The sequence below is a fragment of the Sturnira hondurensis genome, unplaced genomic scaffold, assembly GCF_014824575.4.
Source record: "Sturnira hondurensis isolate 20B ecotype Veracruz unplaced genomic scaffold, ASM1482457v3 Scaffold0004136, whole genome shotgun sequence".
Classification (NCBI taxonomy): Eukaryota; Metazoa; Chordata; class Mammalia; order Chiroptera; family Phyllostomidae; genus Sturnira; species Sturnira hondurensis.
In genome coordinates, this window is record NW_028076767.1 from 41,681,021 (window position 1) to 41,698,762 (window position 17,742).

The 17,742-nt window shown below is 41.1% G+C and overlaps 1 protein-coding gene across 3 annotated transcripts in view; it reads left to right on the top strand.

Annotated features, from left to right (window-relative positions):
- Positions 1-9,924: 9,924 nt before the first annotated feature.
- SP3 (Sp3 transcription factor) overlaps positions 9,925-17,742 on the top strand; it is a 59,126-nt gene continuing 51,308 nt past the window's right edge. The window contains exons 1-3 of one of the 3 annotated variants that reach the window (XM_037044432.1): positions 9,925-10,587; positions 11,200-11,351; positions 11,827-11,955. In XM_037044432.1, coding sequence (XP_036900327.1) covers positions 10,581-10,587; positions 11,200-11,351; positions 11,827-11,955 — 288 coding nt within the window. In that variant the 5' untranslated portion in view covers positions 9,925-10,580. The remainder of the gene's footprint in view (positions 10,588-11,199; positions 11,352-11,826; positions 11,956-17,742) is intronic. The other 2 variants (XM_037044433.1, XM_037044434.1) reach the window with 2 other exon arrangements.

Consider the following 17,742-nt stretch of genomic DNA (forward strand, 5'->3'; position numbering starts at 1 on the left):
AAAAATATACACACTGCTCTTCTTTCTATTATCTTGTTGTTATATTTTCAGAGATATGTCTTTGTGGGGAACTCGGTGGGTTTATTAATTTGTCCTTTATATGCATTCACTTTTAACGTACATTAAATACATTTTATAAAGTTGTACTTCTTTCCATTGTATTGCTTTACCATGGATTTTACCTACCTTCATAATATTCTTTTCTAATCTTTTCTTTGTATGCTCTGAGTTCCTCCTAAAAAATTTCCATGATTAAATTCTGTTCAGCCCTGCCTTGTACAGACCTTATACTATGTTCATGGTCTTTCACCATCAGTATCCTATGGTTCCACCCATTTAGAAAGTAAGTTATAATTTGCACACGGGAAAACTTACCTACTCTTTAGTTGCCATTCTATGAATTTTTTACTACTGTACTAGATTTTGACTATGTAGTTCAAATAGTTTTTTGTTCAGTCTTGGTAGATGTTGAATTCATCAATAAACATAAAGATGACTTAAATATCTTATCTTTGACCAAGTCTACATCAGTTATAATAAATAAAATTCATATTAAATTATTGCTAATTCCCTAAATATCCCTTTTCACCTGAATTCAAGATTCAGAATTATTAAGTTTAGCTTCAGTGGATGACAGGACACTGACATATTTTGTAGAAAATTAACCATTGGAAATTCCAGAATGTTTTGATTTAATTTAAAGAGCCAGCATGGACTCACACTTTATCTGCCTCCGTGATGTGAGAAAACCTCTGGGTCTAATGACGGATATCAGCTGAGGGGACCCGGAACCAATCACTTGGGATAAAGTAAAGAAAGGGAAAATAATGCTGTACAGAAAACTAATCCAGAAGTTAGAGAAGTATGGAATAGGGACCAACCACTTAAGTGGATTAAACATTGACTTTGATATCAAAGCGTGACAGAGTTTGGAACCGAGGGTTTACAGAGCTCCAGAGATCAAGATTGGAACCACTCTTATTCATTCTACCTGTGAAGGGACGTAGAATGGACATGCAGTGAACTTGCTGTACAAAACCTGAGGGAGGCATAGTCACTGCGGAGCGGGAATGGAATGGGAGCTCCGGCAGACGAGGAGCAGAAGCACACACGTGGTCCATGCACTTCAGCCTGGAGGAGGCACGCGGTAGAAAGATGACCTCCCAGTAAGGTGAAATCAGAATGTTAAAAACAGGGTAAAATGTAACAGCTCTTGAGATGAGTAAACAAGCATACTAGAAATAAGTTAAAATAATTCTAATGCTATGAATAAGATAGAAATATTGAACCATAGAATTTAAATATGAACTTAAATATTAATATCTTAATTTTAAAAAATATATCTTTAATACACTAGCCTAAGAAAATAACTCACTGGAGTATATATAATTAGAGCAAAAATAATAACACCGTCGAGGATGATAGAACCCTAAATAATGGGTAATAAAAAATAAATAAATTATGGCTAGTTATTAGTACCAGAAATATTTTAAATTAGGTGGTAGTTTATTATTAGGCTTTATAACTTACATATACATTATATATATTTTGTATATGTCAAATGGCTTGTAATAAAACATTTAAAGATTTCCCTATAAGTTTTTGATCATTTGTTCAGCTGGTAAATACTAGTTTTCTGGTCTCTTTACAATGAACAGGTCATATTTCTAGTAGTTTCTCCATTAAAATAAGAAGTCTGAAACTTCAGCCCTAATGGAACCCAAACTTGTGGCTTACTGCAATCAATGAATTATTTAATAGATATTTGTTGATGATCTTCTATTTGCTCAACACCGTAGAACTGTTTCTTGAACTCTTTCAATAAACAATATGTCTCCTTTGATAAAGTATAGAAATCTAACATTTTCCTTTAATATTTGAAATTCAAATAAGTTAGTCATAGCTTTAAAAAAAGCCCCAGTGGGACAAATGAAGAGCTGTTTTGTTTGCAAACCATACCACTCCCCTTCTTTGAGAACCACTGCCCGTGAGCCATGCAAGGGTGAGATGTGCTGTGCACAGAATGCTTACGATTGAAACGGTGGGGACAAGGCTGCCATGAATTAAGTGCAATAGTAAGGGTGCTTACTCCTGAGTATAATGGGAAGTTAAAGGCAAGGGAGTAATGGATTGCTGGAAGCAATGGCTTTATGGAAAGAAGTTAAGACTTGAAGTTTAAAGGCTTGTTAGGAAAATACAATGGTTAGAAACTGCATCAGCACTGTGGGTGTGGAGAGTGGAGTGGGGGGTGGGGGGGTGGGGGGAGAGGAACGGACAATTCTGGTGTGAGGGTGAGTTAACTTGCTCAGAGGTAAGAGTATCAGGCAGAGGAGTTGCCAGAGAGCCTCTTGCTTTGGTAGATCATGGGAATCACTAACGTTTTGTGAGCCAGGTAGAGGAAGATTAATTTGATGGCAGATGCAGAACAGAAAGGAGCAGGAAAGTCTGGAGTACCAAGTAGAGCTGCAGAAGTCCCGGCAGGGCAGAGCACGCTTTGATCTCTTCCAGAAGGAGCTGACTGATGCCCGGCATTCCTGAATTTGGAGGGAACTTTTAAGTGCATCTAGTGTACTTTAGACTTTGTTATTTCTCTTCTATATTTTCTGAATCTGTGTATGTTTCCATTTCATCTCTTAATTGGATTATTGGCTTCTTGTGGGTAGGGGCCATGCAGAGTGGGGTTCAATAAATTTTGTGATTTCAATGAATGGGTGGCTGAAAGGGATTCTGCCAAGAAATATGTTAGCACCTGGTAACCAGCTGTCAATGGAGGAAAAAAATGAGGGATGTGTGAAAGGTAATTTCAAGTCTGGAAGTCTGAGAAAACAATGAAGACATTGTTGTCAGAGACAAGAATGTCTTAAGGGAGAGGGAGAACTGGTTCTGTAGAAAAAGTTATGGGTTCAGCTCGGAACATCCTGAGTTTGAAGTAAAAGTGAGACCTTCAAGAGGGATTTACAGTGCTCGAGGACATGGAACTGGAACCCTGGTGACAACTGAAGATAAGATTTGGGGTTGAATTTAGAGATAGGGCTGAAGTTGCAGGGATGGTTGTGCTTTTAGGGAATGAACTTACGAAGAAAAGCTCAGGGAATCAAAAGCTGAGTCTGGAGTATGGTTCATATTTAGGGGCTGGAGGGAGGTAAAGAATCCTTAAAGCTTCACTGTCCAATAAGTTAGTGACTAGCTACATGGGGCCCTTTAAATTTAAATGAATCAAAATTAAGTAATTGAAAATTCATGGGGGAGGGAGTATAAGGGGACTAAAGGGTAGCGGAAAAAGAATAAAATAATGATTGAATTTAAAATTCAGTTCCCTGGTCACACTAGCCACATTGCAAGTGCTCAAGAGCCACATGTGGTCAGTGGCTACTGTAACGGACAACACAAACCAACTGTTGCCACCATCGCAGATAGTTTTATTGGACAGCATGGCCAAGGTACAGAGAAATACCCTTTGAGAAGAATCCAGAAAGCAGACGACCTTTCAAGGGAGGACAGAGTTTTAGAGAGGAAATGTTTATAGTGTCAAATATTGAGAAGAACTGAAAAGGAATGAAAATTAGGGTGGGAGATCCATGGATTTGGCAATAAAAAGTCATTGGAAACCATTAAGATAGCAATTTTGAGTAGCTTGGTAGGACAGAAACTGGGTGTAGCATTACATTAGGAAGGTAGTAGGTAGCATGTTATTGAGAACTTGGACAAGGAAAGGAAAGAAAGAAGACTATAGAGGAAACTTGATAGTCACATGGAGGGCTTCTAAAGATGGAAAGACTTTTTCCTGTTTGAAGAGAAATGAACAGAGGCCTGTGAAGATGGTAAGGGCTCTGTCTAGGAGAAACTCCATTTTTCTCTGTACTTGCACACTCAACAATAATCAAAACATTTCACTTCTGGTCAACAGTTGTGTGTGCTTATTCCTACCCCAAACAATTCTTCAACTCTAGCTGGGTGTCCTATAATTCAATTAAGTTCTGACACTCTCTACCTGAATCTACCTGTAATTACTGTCAGCTCTTGAAGGTTAAGGCAGGGGTGCCAAACTCATTTTCAATGGGGGCCACATCAGCCTCATGGTTGTCTTCAAAGGGCCGGATGTAAGTTTAGGGCTGTACAAACGTAACTACTCCTTAACAGTTAAGCGAGAGCTTGGTGCTGCCACCAGGTAGAAACAAGGAGCTGGCCGGATAAAACAAGGTGAAGGGCTGGATGCAACCTGCACGCCTTGTGTTTGCCACCTGTGGGTTAAGGGCTCAGTCCTAGAAGACTGCCTCCAGTTCAGACACCAATTGCAAATCCACTACTTCTGATCTACCAGCTATAAAATTGGGTTCCCACAAACCCAACCCTGGGGCTGGGTAATTTGCTGGAATAGCTCACAGAACTCAGGGAAACATGTTTACCAGTTTAGCGTAAAGGATATAGATGAACAGCCCGATGAAGAGAACCATATGGGGAAGTGTGGGGAAGGGGTGCAGAGTTTCTGCATGCTCTCTGGGTAGGTCGCCTTACTATCACCTTCATGTGTTCAGTAACCTGCACGCATTCCAAACTCCATACTTTAGGGCTTTTTTTGGAGACTCCATTGTGTAGGCATGACTGATTATTAACTCATTTTCCAGGCCCTCTTCAGAGGATGCAGGGTGGGACTGAAAGTTCTAACTTCCTAATCATGGTTTGGTCTTCCTAGGGACAAGCCCCCATCCAGGAACTCACCCAAAGTCGCCTCATTAGTACAAAAGATGCTCCTTTCATCCAGGAAATTCCAAGGGATTTAGGAGCTCTGTGTCAAGATCCAGAGTCAAAGACCAAATATTTGAACAAAAGCTGCACCTAGTGCTCTTATCACTTAGGCAGTCACCAGCGTTTCAGATTTGTGCTAGGAGCCAGGGGCAGAGACCAATATGCATTTTCTATTCTTTCACAGGCTCCCAAATCCATGCCCTGCACTTGCTTCTCGTTTGAGCTATGGGTTCAAATTTAGAGTGGTCTGTTGGATATATCATGGATATCCTGCTGGTACCTCCAACTCAACACATCTAAAACCGAACTCGTGATTGTCCATCCCATACCCATTAACATTTTTTACATTCTTTATTCCAGCTCATCTTTCCTGTTACTAAAACCGAAAAACTTAGTCATATGTGAATCATTCTTTCCCTACCCTCCACTTCTTAGGTCAACCAGTTTCCTGAAGATGCTTATTTTGCTGCCTCTGCCATGGACTCATTTATTAACTTACTCACTTTATTTTTTAAAAAAATAATAATTATGAAGTATTTCAGGCAGAGTAGTAATAGAAAATGGTATCTTAATAATATACTTAATCTAGTTTAAGGAAAACTTCCAAATACAAAGCCCCTGGGATACTCATTCAAATCTCATTCTCCTGTCCACACCAAGAGTAATCGCCATTTAAAATTTAGCATTTATCATTCCTGTGCAAGAATTTATAGCTTTACTCTACATACATGGATCTACATATAGTATAGGTTATAAATTTGCATGTTTTAAAGCTTTCTATAAATGGTATTATACTGTTTATCCTGCTATAATAGCTTTTATCACTCATTATTTTTGAGATTTATCCATGTCATCTTTTTATCTCATATGTTTAATGAATAGAACATATTTTATGAATCATTGTGCATTACACTATATATGTTAAATTATATATTATAATTCTATATGTATCACACATACCTGTGTGTACAATTGCATTTATTTTTTACTCCTCTTGTGTTGAAATGGAGTGATATCATGGTGTAGCATTCAGCCATTTTAGGGATAATTGGAAAAATTCTCTTCCTTCAAAGGCAGATAAAAAGTTTTCAACGTTTCCTACAGTTCTACCCAACTCTCTCCTTGCCACCTCATTTTCAATTTTTCTCCCTTTCTCTTCTCTAACTAGGCCTTGGGTATTGCTGGCTCTTTTGGAGCTAGTTGATGGATATGTCTGATTTATAGGATTAAAGGATAGAAACAAATTCTGTTATAAGACAAAGATTGACTCATGAAGTACAAATACACTTCATGCTGAAGGTTGTTTCTCCTCATTTAAGGACACCACACCTTTGTGGCATCTCACATTGTCTATTAAGTAACTGTAGGTCATTTATTAGAATTGTCAAGTAAACCTCCTTGGTAAGTTTGCTACCCAAGATAATTTCTAGCATTCTATACTGTTCTAAGAAAGGTAATTAACATGACACTTTCTAGCATTCTATATCCTTCTAAGACAGACTCACAGAGTAGAAATATGTAAACTATCTTTTACAGAAAACTGCACCAACTCGGAAATCTGTCAGTGGACTAAGCTTATTGACTGATATGAAGATGAGTTCATGTGTGTTATGGATAATTAGAAAATTTGGAATACCTAGAGATGTCAATAGCCTGCATAAGAGAACGGGATTTCTTGAACTATAAAAACGTCAGTCCTTTTGTACCATGATGATATCATTGGTATGAAGCTTGAATGAATATAAAGGTCTAACTTATTTGGAAAATGTGATGTTGAAAGAGGTGAACTATTATGAGGTCAAAGAAATTTTATCACACAGTATTTATTGGTTAATTGTAATTTTCTTTATTTTCCAGCCATCCTTTATTTTCCCACAAGATAACTTTTAATAATCTTTCTGCTTAATATTAAACATCTTCAACATATTAGGTATTGGTTAGAGCATTCAAAATACATGATCCCTAATACAAGGAGCTCACATTGTAAAAGACTTGCTTTAAAAACTACCTAACTTACCAATACATGCCAATTTCATCTATTTTTTCTTTATCTTTTTATTTTTTACATAGTGAGGAGGTGAATTTCTTAAGTGGACCACTGAAGCACACTTGATATGTTGACTGGTGAGACTGGCACATGTGGGTTTGAATCTGCCACATATCTGAAAATAACAATGAGCAAATCTCATAATCTTGCTGATCCTCAGTTTCCTCACCAGTCATTTTATAAAATGATAAACCTATGATACTTAACCCCTAGGGCTCTATGGGGTAAAGAGGTGAAAGAGCTCACAAATAGTAAATGTTCAAAACTGTTACCCCTCCCTTACAGTAGATTATGAAAAAAAAAAAAACTCTGACTGGTGTGGCTCAAGCAATTGAGTGCCAGCCTGTGAACCACAGGGCTGTCGGTTTGATTCCCAATCAGGGCTATGCCTGGGTTGTGGGCCAGGTCCCGTTGGTAGCATGGGAGAAGCAACTGGTCAATGTATCTCTCACACATTGATGTTTCTATCCCTCTTTCCCCCTCCCTTCCTACTTCTCTAAAAATAAATACAATCTTTAAAAAAGAAGACAAGATATGGCTTTTGAGATATACTTTTGAGAAAGTAAGGACGATAAGGAATATAAAGGGGTTAAGTTGTTAAGTATACCTAGTCAGTGTCAGTCAGAATGCTTCTAAAATACAGTAGTGATTATGTCAACAGAACAAACTGGAAGATTCCTGAAATCCAGTGTGAACGGGTTAGAGACCCAGGGTGGGCAGGTCAAAGGAGGGTTACAATCACGGAAACAAAAGGTTATCTTAAAGGAGACATTGATTTAGGTAGAGCTATATAAAACTGCCACCTTTCTAGGTAAGAAATGGTTGAATACCGGCAATTTCATGTGGCCCACTTACTAAATGCTCAGGAGCGAAGAGCAGTAGGGACTGACTGGGAAGGAAGGGCAGCCCTTCAGGTGTGGTGCAGATAACTGGGGCTCTGGTCATTTTTAATATAGAATGGGTAGGCTCTTGCAGATGTGAACCAACATTATTTAGTGCCCTCTTCTCTTTGTAGATAAAGAGGTTGAAGGTGAGTGGGAGTTTATACGGGTCTATAGAAGTCTTTAAGGCCCTCTGATATTCATCAGTTTCCAAAGGATTGGAAAATTTACAAAAACACACATATGATTTTAAAAAAAGGTGAGGAAATTGAGGATAAGGGAAAATAATGTGATACTCAGGTCTCCTACTGTGATGTAAAGAGTGGCCAGCACAGAGCTTCCTCAAACCATCCTTGGAAAGGAGAAAGTATAAGTAATTTCCAGCACAGTGCTTTTCTGATTAGCAAGTGCAATGCTGGATTCCTATGTAATGTAGCAGTAGGTGCCATTAACAGGCTGACTTCTGCTGAAAAAACAGGTAGCTTTTAATTAATATAAACCGTATTTCAAGATTTGACTATGGTACTGGAATAGCTAAGAAAAGGTATTCTTTCCAGAAACTGTTTCCAGCCTTCTTAATATTCCATGGCAATTTTAAGTGTGGTCTGAGAGGGTCCTAGGAACCTGATTTTGATACTTTTGGCACATGTATCTCTTTAAAACACTGCATTAAAAGCAGAATTGTTAACTTTGGTAAGTTACTTTCTCTTTTCAAAAAGATTAGATGAAATATTTTTACGTTTTGTCAGAATGGTCTATGGGCCAAAAAGGTCTGAAAATGACTTCATTTTTCAAGTAGCATCAATGAGGAAATGAATCGACTTCTTGTGGCCAGGTACTTTGCTCTCTATGGGTGGCTAGACTGACACTTTGTAAAAGGGGCATGGAAGTAATATGCTTAGACCCATAAAAACACATGCCCATTCGTGGAAAAACACCTGAGAAAAACTCTCCTTTGAGAGCTGTCCTCTAATGAACATATCCATATAAGAAGAGTAACAATACTGTGAGTTTCCTCCCTCTCTCCAACTTGTTTTCACTAGTCCTCTTCAGCCTCCTATGTCTTTTTCTATCCACCTCCCCCAATCAGCTTATTCTTTAAAATTTTCCTTCAATTTTAAAGTGTAAAATAGCACAGATTTTCTACTACTTACTTTTTTAAATGATCTGTCAACTTAAATATGACATGAAAAGGCATACTTTTGAAAGAGATCAACCCAATTCTTGGAGTCATAATTTCAAGTCTTGTTTTTGCTTTTTTGTGGTTTTTAGGTCACTTCCTTGGAAGTTCTATCTTTTGTACAATTCAGTGCCATGTAACCAAGCAATTTTTCTGACCCTATGAGTATAGGTTGAAAGTTTAAGTGCTTTAGAACTGAGACACAAATTCACAAATGGATTAGGAGTTCTATTTTAGTTCGCACATGTAAATGTAATTCAAGTGCTAGACTTTACAACCCCATCCCCCCTGCACAACTCTGTCCACAAAATATAATAATCACAGTAATTGGAACACTACTAATGCTTGAGTTAGATTTCTATGAAAAGGCTATCATGGACAGCGTTTCCACCTCTTGAATTTAACCTTCCTTGGCAATTAGATCTAAAGGTAACAACAGGCAGACATAGATTTCTCTTAGCTGGCAAAACGTACACGTAAAACATGACCATTTCCCTCCCGAGGATGACAGCAAGATACCAGGGGTGCCAAGGAGAAACGGAGTGGTAACCTAACCAAGTCAGTGAAATGAGGTTCTAATAACTAAAATGTTCCAAGCAAAACAATACTCGCTGAGATTCACTATTTTAAAAATGTTGGCAAATGTTGATGGGTTTTTTCACGTTTGACTTGCTACCAAGACGCAAGTCAAACATGTTAAGAAGCAGGGACTATGATTATGCGACTAGATTTTTTAATGAAACGGATTCTGCACCTTTGACTATATATACATACCACCTAGTGCCTGTTTTGGTGCCACTGGCAAGAATGAAAACTCTGTTCTGAGGCGAATTATCCTTTTTGTTTTTAAATGCTGGCCTCCAGGCTATGTAGAAGTGGGAGATGAAATAGAAACCTGGGGCTAAAGGGGATGGGACCGAGATTGCTGGGACTGTGAATCTCTGTGCTGAATGAATGTGTGAGAGAAAATCCTCCTCCAGCCTCGGAGGGGGTGTCTCCCCCAATACCAGCTCCCTCCCCCCGGGCTCGCTGGGCGGGTCTGGTTTGCTCAGTAGCAGCAGCGGCCGCAGCAGCAGCCCCAGGCCTGAGCGGCGGCGGCGGAGGCCTTCTGGCCATGCAGGGAAGCCGCAGTTCCGAGAGAGCGAGGCCCTGGGGAGATCCGGCCGAGGCTGCCGCGGGGATGGAGGAAGCGTCGAGTGGAGCCGAGCCACCTGGGACAGATTTGCTCCCCAGCTTATCGAGGCCTGGTTTGAGTCCCTGCCAGGTGGAAGAGGCCTATGCATCGGGCCTGGCAGCGGCGGCCGGCGTGCGAGTCGGGCACAGCGGGGTAACTGGCCAGCCGTAGCCGCTTTCGGAAGCCTACGCCGCCAAGGCCGCTCATTGTCTCTCCCCTTCCACCCCGGGGCAAACAGGAAGCGCACCGCCTAGCCGAACGACGGACGGGAGTCCAGACCAATGAGCACTGGCGACAGAGAGCGTAACGACGAATGAACGCGGAGAAGAGGGGCGGGACTTCCGGGCGGGCTGTCACCCTCTTCCCCCCTTTTGGGCTGGAGGCTCCACCTTTTGTGTTTCCCGCACAGTCAATCAAAATAGGAAAAAAAAATCCCCGGACCGCTCCGGCCGTGTCCGCCGCCGCTTCCCGCATCCTCTCCCGCCGCCGCCGCCTTCGCTCCTCACCATGTGTAAGGCGGCGGGGAGCCCCGCCTGAGGTGCCCTAAACACTATGACCGGTACGTAAAGCCAAGAGCAACCCTTGCTGCTGCCGCCGCCGCCGCCGTCAACCACAGCCAGCCCCGGGCCGTCGCCGACGGGTCCGGCTCCGTGTGTGCGACCGAGAGTCTGTGAGAGGCAGAAAGCCGCACTTCCCGTCGTCTCCCTCCCCTCCCCGCCAGCTACGGTCCACCCCTCAAGCCCCAGCAACGCCGTGTCCCTGCCGGGCCCCGGGACGGGCGGCGGGGTCCGCCGGGAGCGCATCCCCCTGTGTGCGGGCCCGGGCGGCGGGCGAGCGTGTGAGTGACTGACGGTGCGAGAGGAGCGAGCGCGAGTGAGAGCGAGCGGCGCGAAGGGAAAGGGGAGGAGAGGAGAGGAGAGGGGGCAGGGGCAGCGCGGGGAGGAGGAGGAGGGAAAGAGGAGGAGGAGGAGGGTTACAGGCAGCGGCGGGCGGGGGCAGCAGCAGGAGGGGAGGAGGGAGCCGCCGCCGCCGCCGCCGCGGGGCGGGTGGGGGAGGGGAAGGGGATTCGGTCCGGGCTTTCGGAATAATTTCGACTCGGCCCGCGGGCCCCCTCCCTCTCCTCCACCCGCCTTCCTCCCCCTCCCCCCACCCCCCCGCGCTGTGCCTGCAGCTCCCGAAAAGCCCGTGAAACAAGAGGAAATGGCTGCCTTGGACGTGGACAGCGGCGGCGGCGGTAGCGGCGGCGGCCACGGCGAGTATCTGCAGCAACAGCAGCAGCACGGAAACGGCGCGGTGGCGGCGGCGGCGGCGGCAGCGGCCCAGGTGAGGAGCGACTGAGCCCCGGGCCGGCTCCCCCCTCGCGCCGCTTTCTCCTCCCCTCGCTCTCCCCTCCCTCCGCGCCTCTCTCCTCCCCTCCCCCCGCCCCGGGAGCTGCCCGCCCGAGGCGCCAACGCTCCGACCCCGCCCGCTCTCCCCCTCCTGCAGCCTTTTTGTGTATGTGTGTGAGTGCGTGCGTGTGCGTCTCTGTGTGTACGCTCTCCCGGAGGTGGGTTCCGAGCAGAGGGTGCAGGCCCCGCGCGCAGCCTGCCGCCCACCTCGGTGGAGCGGGTGTGCGTGCGAGCGGGAGGACGCGAGCAGGAGTCCAGGAGGAGGAGGAGGAGGAGGAGGAGAGCGCGGGCTGGCGCTGGTCCGGGCACAGCCTGCGAGGCCCAAGTCGCACTTCCTGTGTGAGCGGCGGCCCGGCCCTAACTGCCACCCCCTCCCCCTGTCTCTCTCTGAACCCGCCCATCGGGGGTAGGACACTCAGCCGTCACCGCTCGCTCTGCTGGCCGCTACCTGCAGCAAGATTGGGCCGCCATCGCCGGGCGACGACGAGGAGGAGGCGGCGCCCGCCGCAGCTGGGGTCCCCGCCGCAGTGGCCGGAGCGGTAAGTCTCTCCCGCGCGCCGCCCGCCCCCGCCGAGGCCCAGCGCCCGCCATCCCGGGCCTGCGGAGCTCCCGCCGCCCACAAGGCCTGCTGGGCGCCCGCGCCTTCCCGGGTACAGACGGATCGCGCAGCCTGGGCTCCCTTTCGTGCTCATTCACAGCCTGTTTGGATCAGAAGCCAACCCAGGCTTTCTCTAAATTGTCACTGCGGAACCTCGTTCCAAAATCACTACAAAATGAAGTCTCAGAGGGTGGGGGTGGAGGACTCCAAAATGGATGTTTGAGCAATTCATATCACTGCTGAAAACTCCTTCGCTGAACACTACAAAATTTTTAAGCACAGCCTATCGGCCATAGATAGTATCAACTACAGAGGCAGCAGTGTCTTTAGCATTTAATATTTTTAAACCCGGAGGTTTTTTTTGCTGGGAGTTACTAGATATTACTGATTTAAACCCTAAATCGTTGAAGAAAAGGAATGAAGGATTTACTCTTTGAATTGTTTTTTGTATACAGGAGTGGACACTTTGAGTGGTTTTTCAATGGCCATTACATTGTTGAATTTTAGTTTTTGCAGACACTAATTTTGCAGTAATTTTTCACAAGTGGAATAAGTGAAACACTAAATTAGTGACTGTTGAAATCGGTCAAGTGACTTAGATAATACTTAGGCTTTTAAAATTGAAAATGAATACCAGTGTTAAGAATAAAAGTACATGTGGGAAATTGTATTTACATGCATGCTAATGCACACCATACTTAAACAGTTGAATTTCGTTGGCAGCCATTATTTTCGTTTTATTGTGATTGCTAGCCCAATAGGACGTGGTTGGGATCCTTTTTGTAGTGTTTTAGTGTGTCTGGGGCAGGGGGAGGAGCTGACCAGTGTTTATGAGGGTTTAATTCATATGATCTAGAAAACAGTTTTTAGGACTGTTACTTGTGAATTTCATACTTGTTTGAATCGTTGCTGATGCATTAGTGTAACACATAATGTTTACTTATTAAAGTAATTGAAATCTTAATCTTTTGAGATGATTATAGGAATTGATTTGGAATTAGACAGTAAAGTTTGGTATTTGATATAGTCTCTGGGTAATTCTTAATATTTTTAGGCATTAAAAGTGAAGCTAAAGTTAAGCTTCACTTAACTGTTAAGCTATATTGTTAAATGTATTTGTAATTTTAGTACTTCGAGTTATATTCTAGAGGGATGTGAATGGTTTTAGTGTCCTGAAAGTACGACTTTAGGTCTTGTGCTTTTGTAAGCAAATTGAAATGTTAAAAGCATAGAATTATTTCTGTATGAGGCATTGTTACTGTTAAACAATTATGGATTGGTAAACCTTTTTTACTGTATTTCTCTAGTTCTCCAGTGCCAAGAAAATTGAAACCACTGTATAAGTAAAATTGCAAATCAGATTGTTTCTACTTTTTAATATTTCTGATTGGAACAGAACACTTCTTGTAATGGCAACTTACCAAGTTTAGGTATCAACTCCCTGATGGGGGAGGGGAGAAGTTGAGGAGGAAGTTGTGTGTGAAAAATACGTATTTGTACATGTATGTGTGAATCTCAGCCTTGGGAATTGAATATTATCTCCAGTGTAGCCTACTGTGGCCATATATCACATGTAGGAAAGTTGTTTGCATGCTTTTTCAGCTCCTCTTCCTCTGAACTACCAGATCTCTGTTGATACATATTTCCCTTAGATGAACATGAAGTAGAATTCAGTTGGAACATTTTTTCCTTTGTATGTTTGGTACCTGTGCATAAAATTTTTCACTGAGTAAAATTGGTGAGACTGGCTTGAATGTTTGCCTTAGCAAATGGGAATTTTTTTTTCCTGTTCAAATGAATTTCAGATATGTACATTTCAGAAAATGACAGAATTGAAATGATCTCATGGGCATTTTTTTCCACTTAAAAATTTGCTTAGAGAATCTTTACTCAAATTACTGGGAATCTTGAGAGGTCGGTAGAGTCTTTTTTGTAGCTGTGTTTTTTAAAAATTTTATTTTGGAAGAATTTTAAATTTACAGAAAAGTTGTAAAGGTAAAACTGAGGGTTATCTTACACCCTTCATCCAGCTTCCCCTAATGTTAATATAGCCATGGCAATGTTTGTCAAAACTAGGAAGTTAACAGCAATACAGTATTAACTACAGACTTCATTCTTATTTCACCAATTTTTCCACTAATGCCCATTTCTGTTCCAGGATCCAATTCAGGATACACCACATTGCATATAGCATTGTTGTGTTTAAAATCAAGTGAAATGTATACATATATTTCAATTTTATGCCAGTTTAGGATTCGATACATTAAAAGGTCACTGAAAAGCCACTCACCTGCACTGGAGATTTGCTTTACATATTTTGAATTTAGAGTTTGTTATAATATGGTATGGGTTCATCCTGGATCCTGGCCAAGAATGGATACCCTTAGTACAGTACTGAATAGGTCTAATCACAAAGCAATCTTAGCTGTATGGCCCTACTAAACATGGACTCCCAAGGTTGGTTTGATGGTAAGGCTCCTTTGTACTTTATTATTGCAAGTTGTGTAGTTAATTTTTGTAATATATCAGAAAATGGAATAAAGTAGACCTTTATGCATTATTAGCTTGTCCATTTTGCATTTGCGTGTACTTGTGGATAATTATTTCATTTGTATTATAGTTTAATAAACTGCACAAGAAAACATCAAAGTTGTTGCCTCATCTTCAGTTTAGGTAGTAAATTTAGTGTTCATTAATATAGTATATAAATGTTGATGAGCTAAAAAGATGAATAATAGTTTATTTTAAAAATGTTATTTTTATTGTTACTTAAAATAAGACCTACATTGTCTTCGTAATGAATTTATTGGGTAATTGTTTTTATTTGAAGTCTGTTGAGTTCTTTAGTATTCCTTGAAGATTTTAAGAAACTTGAGTATTTGCCTAAGAATAATGGTTTTCCTGCTTGTTTCCACTTTAGCTTTGCACTTATTCTTGTTTCTTGTTACACTCCTTCCTTGCCTGTTTTGTCTTCATAAAGCCATTTGAAAGACAAAGCAGGCAAGGCAATAATACTTTTATGAATACTTTCATAAAAAGTATTTTATGAATACATTAAAAGACATAAAGTACATGTTATATATAATGTATTTATACATAAATACATTATGAATACATTTAAAATACATAAAATATTTTATGAATACTTTTATGAAAGTATTCATAAAAGTATTATTAACTGAGAAGTTAATATTTCTCAAATGCAATGCAATAAGTAGTATGATTTTTTTTCCCCTATCTGCAGGTATTATCTGAAAAGGTAAAGTCTTTTTTTTCTTTTCTCTTTTTTCATTCCCAACTTGCCCTGACTCCCCATTTTTATGCCTGATTGTACTGGAGAATGCCTTTATAATGAATTGCTTTGGCAATGTCCCAGGGCTACTCTTGGTTGTCCTTTTCACTGTGTGATTATGTATTTATATGCAGAGGGAGCCTTAGAGTACCTTCAGTTAACAACGTTTTACAATAATGCCAGCTTCCATGTTAGACAGTATTTTGTTTGTTAGTTGTCCAATGGGAACATTAGAATTACTGAGAGAAACTCTGGTGGGTTTTTTTGTTTGTTTGGTTTTTTTTTAGTGTGAAGCTTATATAGAGGGTTGTCTTGAACCTAAACCAAGTACTAGTTCTTGCCTGAGTTAGGTGAATTTTTTTTTGTCTGTCTTCCTTTGTATAGTGTTTCCAAATAGCCTGACAGCAGATGTTTTTATGGCTGTCTTTGGTCTCAGATGATTTTATAATTTGTCCTTTTCCCTTCTGGTATTTTTTTTAAGATTTTATTTATTTATTTATCTTAGAGGGTAAGGGAAGGAGAGAGAGAGAAATATCAATGTATGGTTGCCTCTCATTTGTCCGCTGCTGGGAACTGGGAACTGGGAACTGGGCTCTGGGCTGCAACCCAGGCATGTGCCCTGACTGGGAATGGAACTGCGATCGTGTGGTTCGCAGACCCACACTCAATCCACTGAGCTACACCAGCCAGGGGTCCCTTCTGGTATTTAGTGTAGTTTATATCTTCTAGTGGTGGGCTACTGATGAAATTTCTCTTACAAATGAATAGTCTTAGTAGGCTTTGTAGTATGATATATTTGGGTCTTTTCATTGTGGAATTTGGAAATAAATAGTTTTAAAATTGATGTAGGTTTTTTTTTTAAAGATTTTATTTATCTTTTAAGGGGAAGGGAAGGAGAGAAGGAGCGAAATATCAATGTATGGTTGCCTCTCATGAGTCCCCTGCTGGGAAGTGGCCTGCAACCCAGGCATGTGCCCTGACTGGGAATCGAACAGCGATTGTGTGGTTTGCAGGCCCATGCTCAGTCCACTGAGCTACACCAGCCAGGGCTGATGTAGGTTTTTTTAATAGAAGACTAATATCTCAAAGTCAGTTTTATTGATCCATTTTTTGCATCATTTTCTTTGCAATCATTTTAAAGTAAGACAGCTTTAACTGTCCATTCAACAAATACTAATCTTTGTACTAGGAATTATGCTAGGCATCTAATAGATATTTTTCAAATCTATTCTTAAAATCTTAGTAATCATAATGATACCTTAGGATTGTATAGTGCTTTATAGTATGGTATTTTTATAGTTTGTAAAGCACTATAATGTGTAATCCTACAAAGTAATATTTTTCACATAAGAAAATTCAGTCCTGCTCTAAATCACACACAGTTCTACAGGTCTAGCTAGGACCGAACTCAGTTCTAAGTTTTTTCCCTCTCTAGTGCAGTATACTTCTCTTTCCCAAGTGTAACCTTAGCTTAAATCATGAAAGTCTAGTTTTCTAGTTCAGTGTTTTCTGCCATCCCATTTAAAAAAAAAACCCAAAACACTACTAAGTAAGTCTTTTCAAAGTGTAAGTTATTTCATTAAAGAAAAATCTTATTGTTTTTTCTTTCTTAAATTATTTTTTGCTGTTCCTAGGCCCCCCTACCCCCAACCCCCAGGCTTGTGCTTCATCAATATTTTTTAAAATTTATTTGTTTTTTAGAGAGAGGGTAAAGGAGAGGGAGAAAGAGAGAGAAACATGGATCAGTTGCTCCTTGCATGAATCCAGCTGGAGATCTAGCCTGCAACCCAGGCATGTGCTCTAACTGGGAATTGAACTGGTGATCTTTCAGTTCACAGGCTGGCACTTTACCCAGTGAGCCACATCAGCTAGGGCAATTATTTTTTATATATGTTTTTCACTTTAGGTTTACTCTAAAGAGTTTAAATATATCCTTTTATCGTAAAATTTGGGGATTTCCCTGTTTTAAAATTTCTTTGTGGGGGGGTTTCTTTAGTTAGTGACCTAAATTGTTGGAAAAAGTGGTATTACAACTTATTTAGCTTCTCAAAAGGGAGGGGTGGTACTCAGGTGCTATTTACTCAGAACTATCATTTGAGGAGTTGTATTTTCAAAGACTTTGTTGACTAGAAAGCTATTCAATAATGGTTGAATACCTGTCCTTTATATTGTAAAAAGAATACTTTTTAGCTGTCATAAAATAACCTTTTTTTTGAAGATGAAAAAGGGTCTAAATGCCAGTATCATGAAGTTAATTTGTTAGTGTCTAATTAGTTTTTCTAATTAATTAATTAGACACTATATTCTTTCATGTAAGTTGAATAATTATAAATTTAATGCTGGACAGGAAAAAATCAGCAATTAATTCTTTCGAGGTGATTGATAACCTTAAGGTAAGGATTAGATTTTAGATATGCTTTACTGCAGATTTCAGAA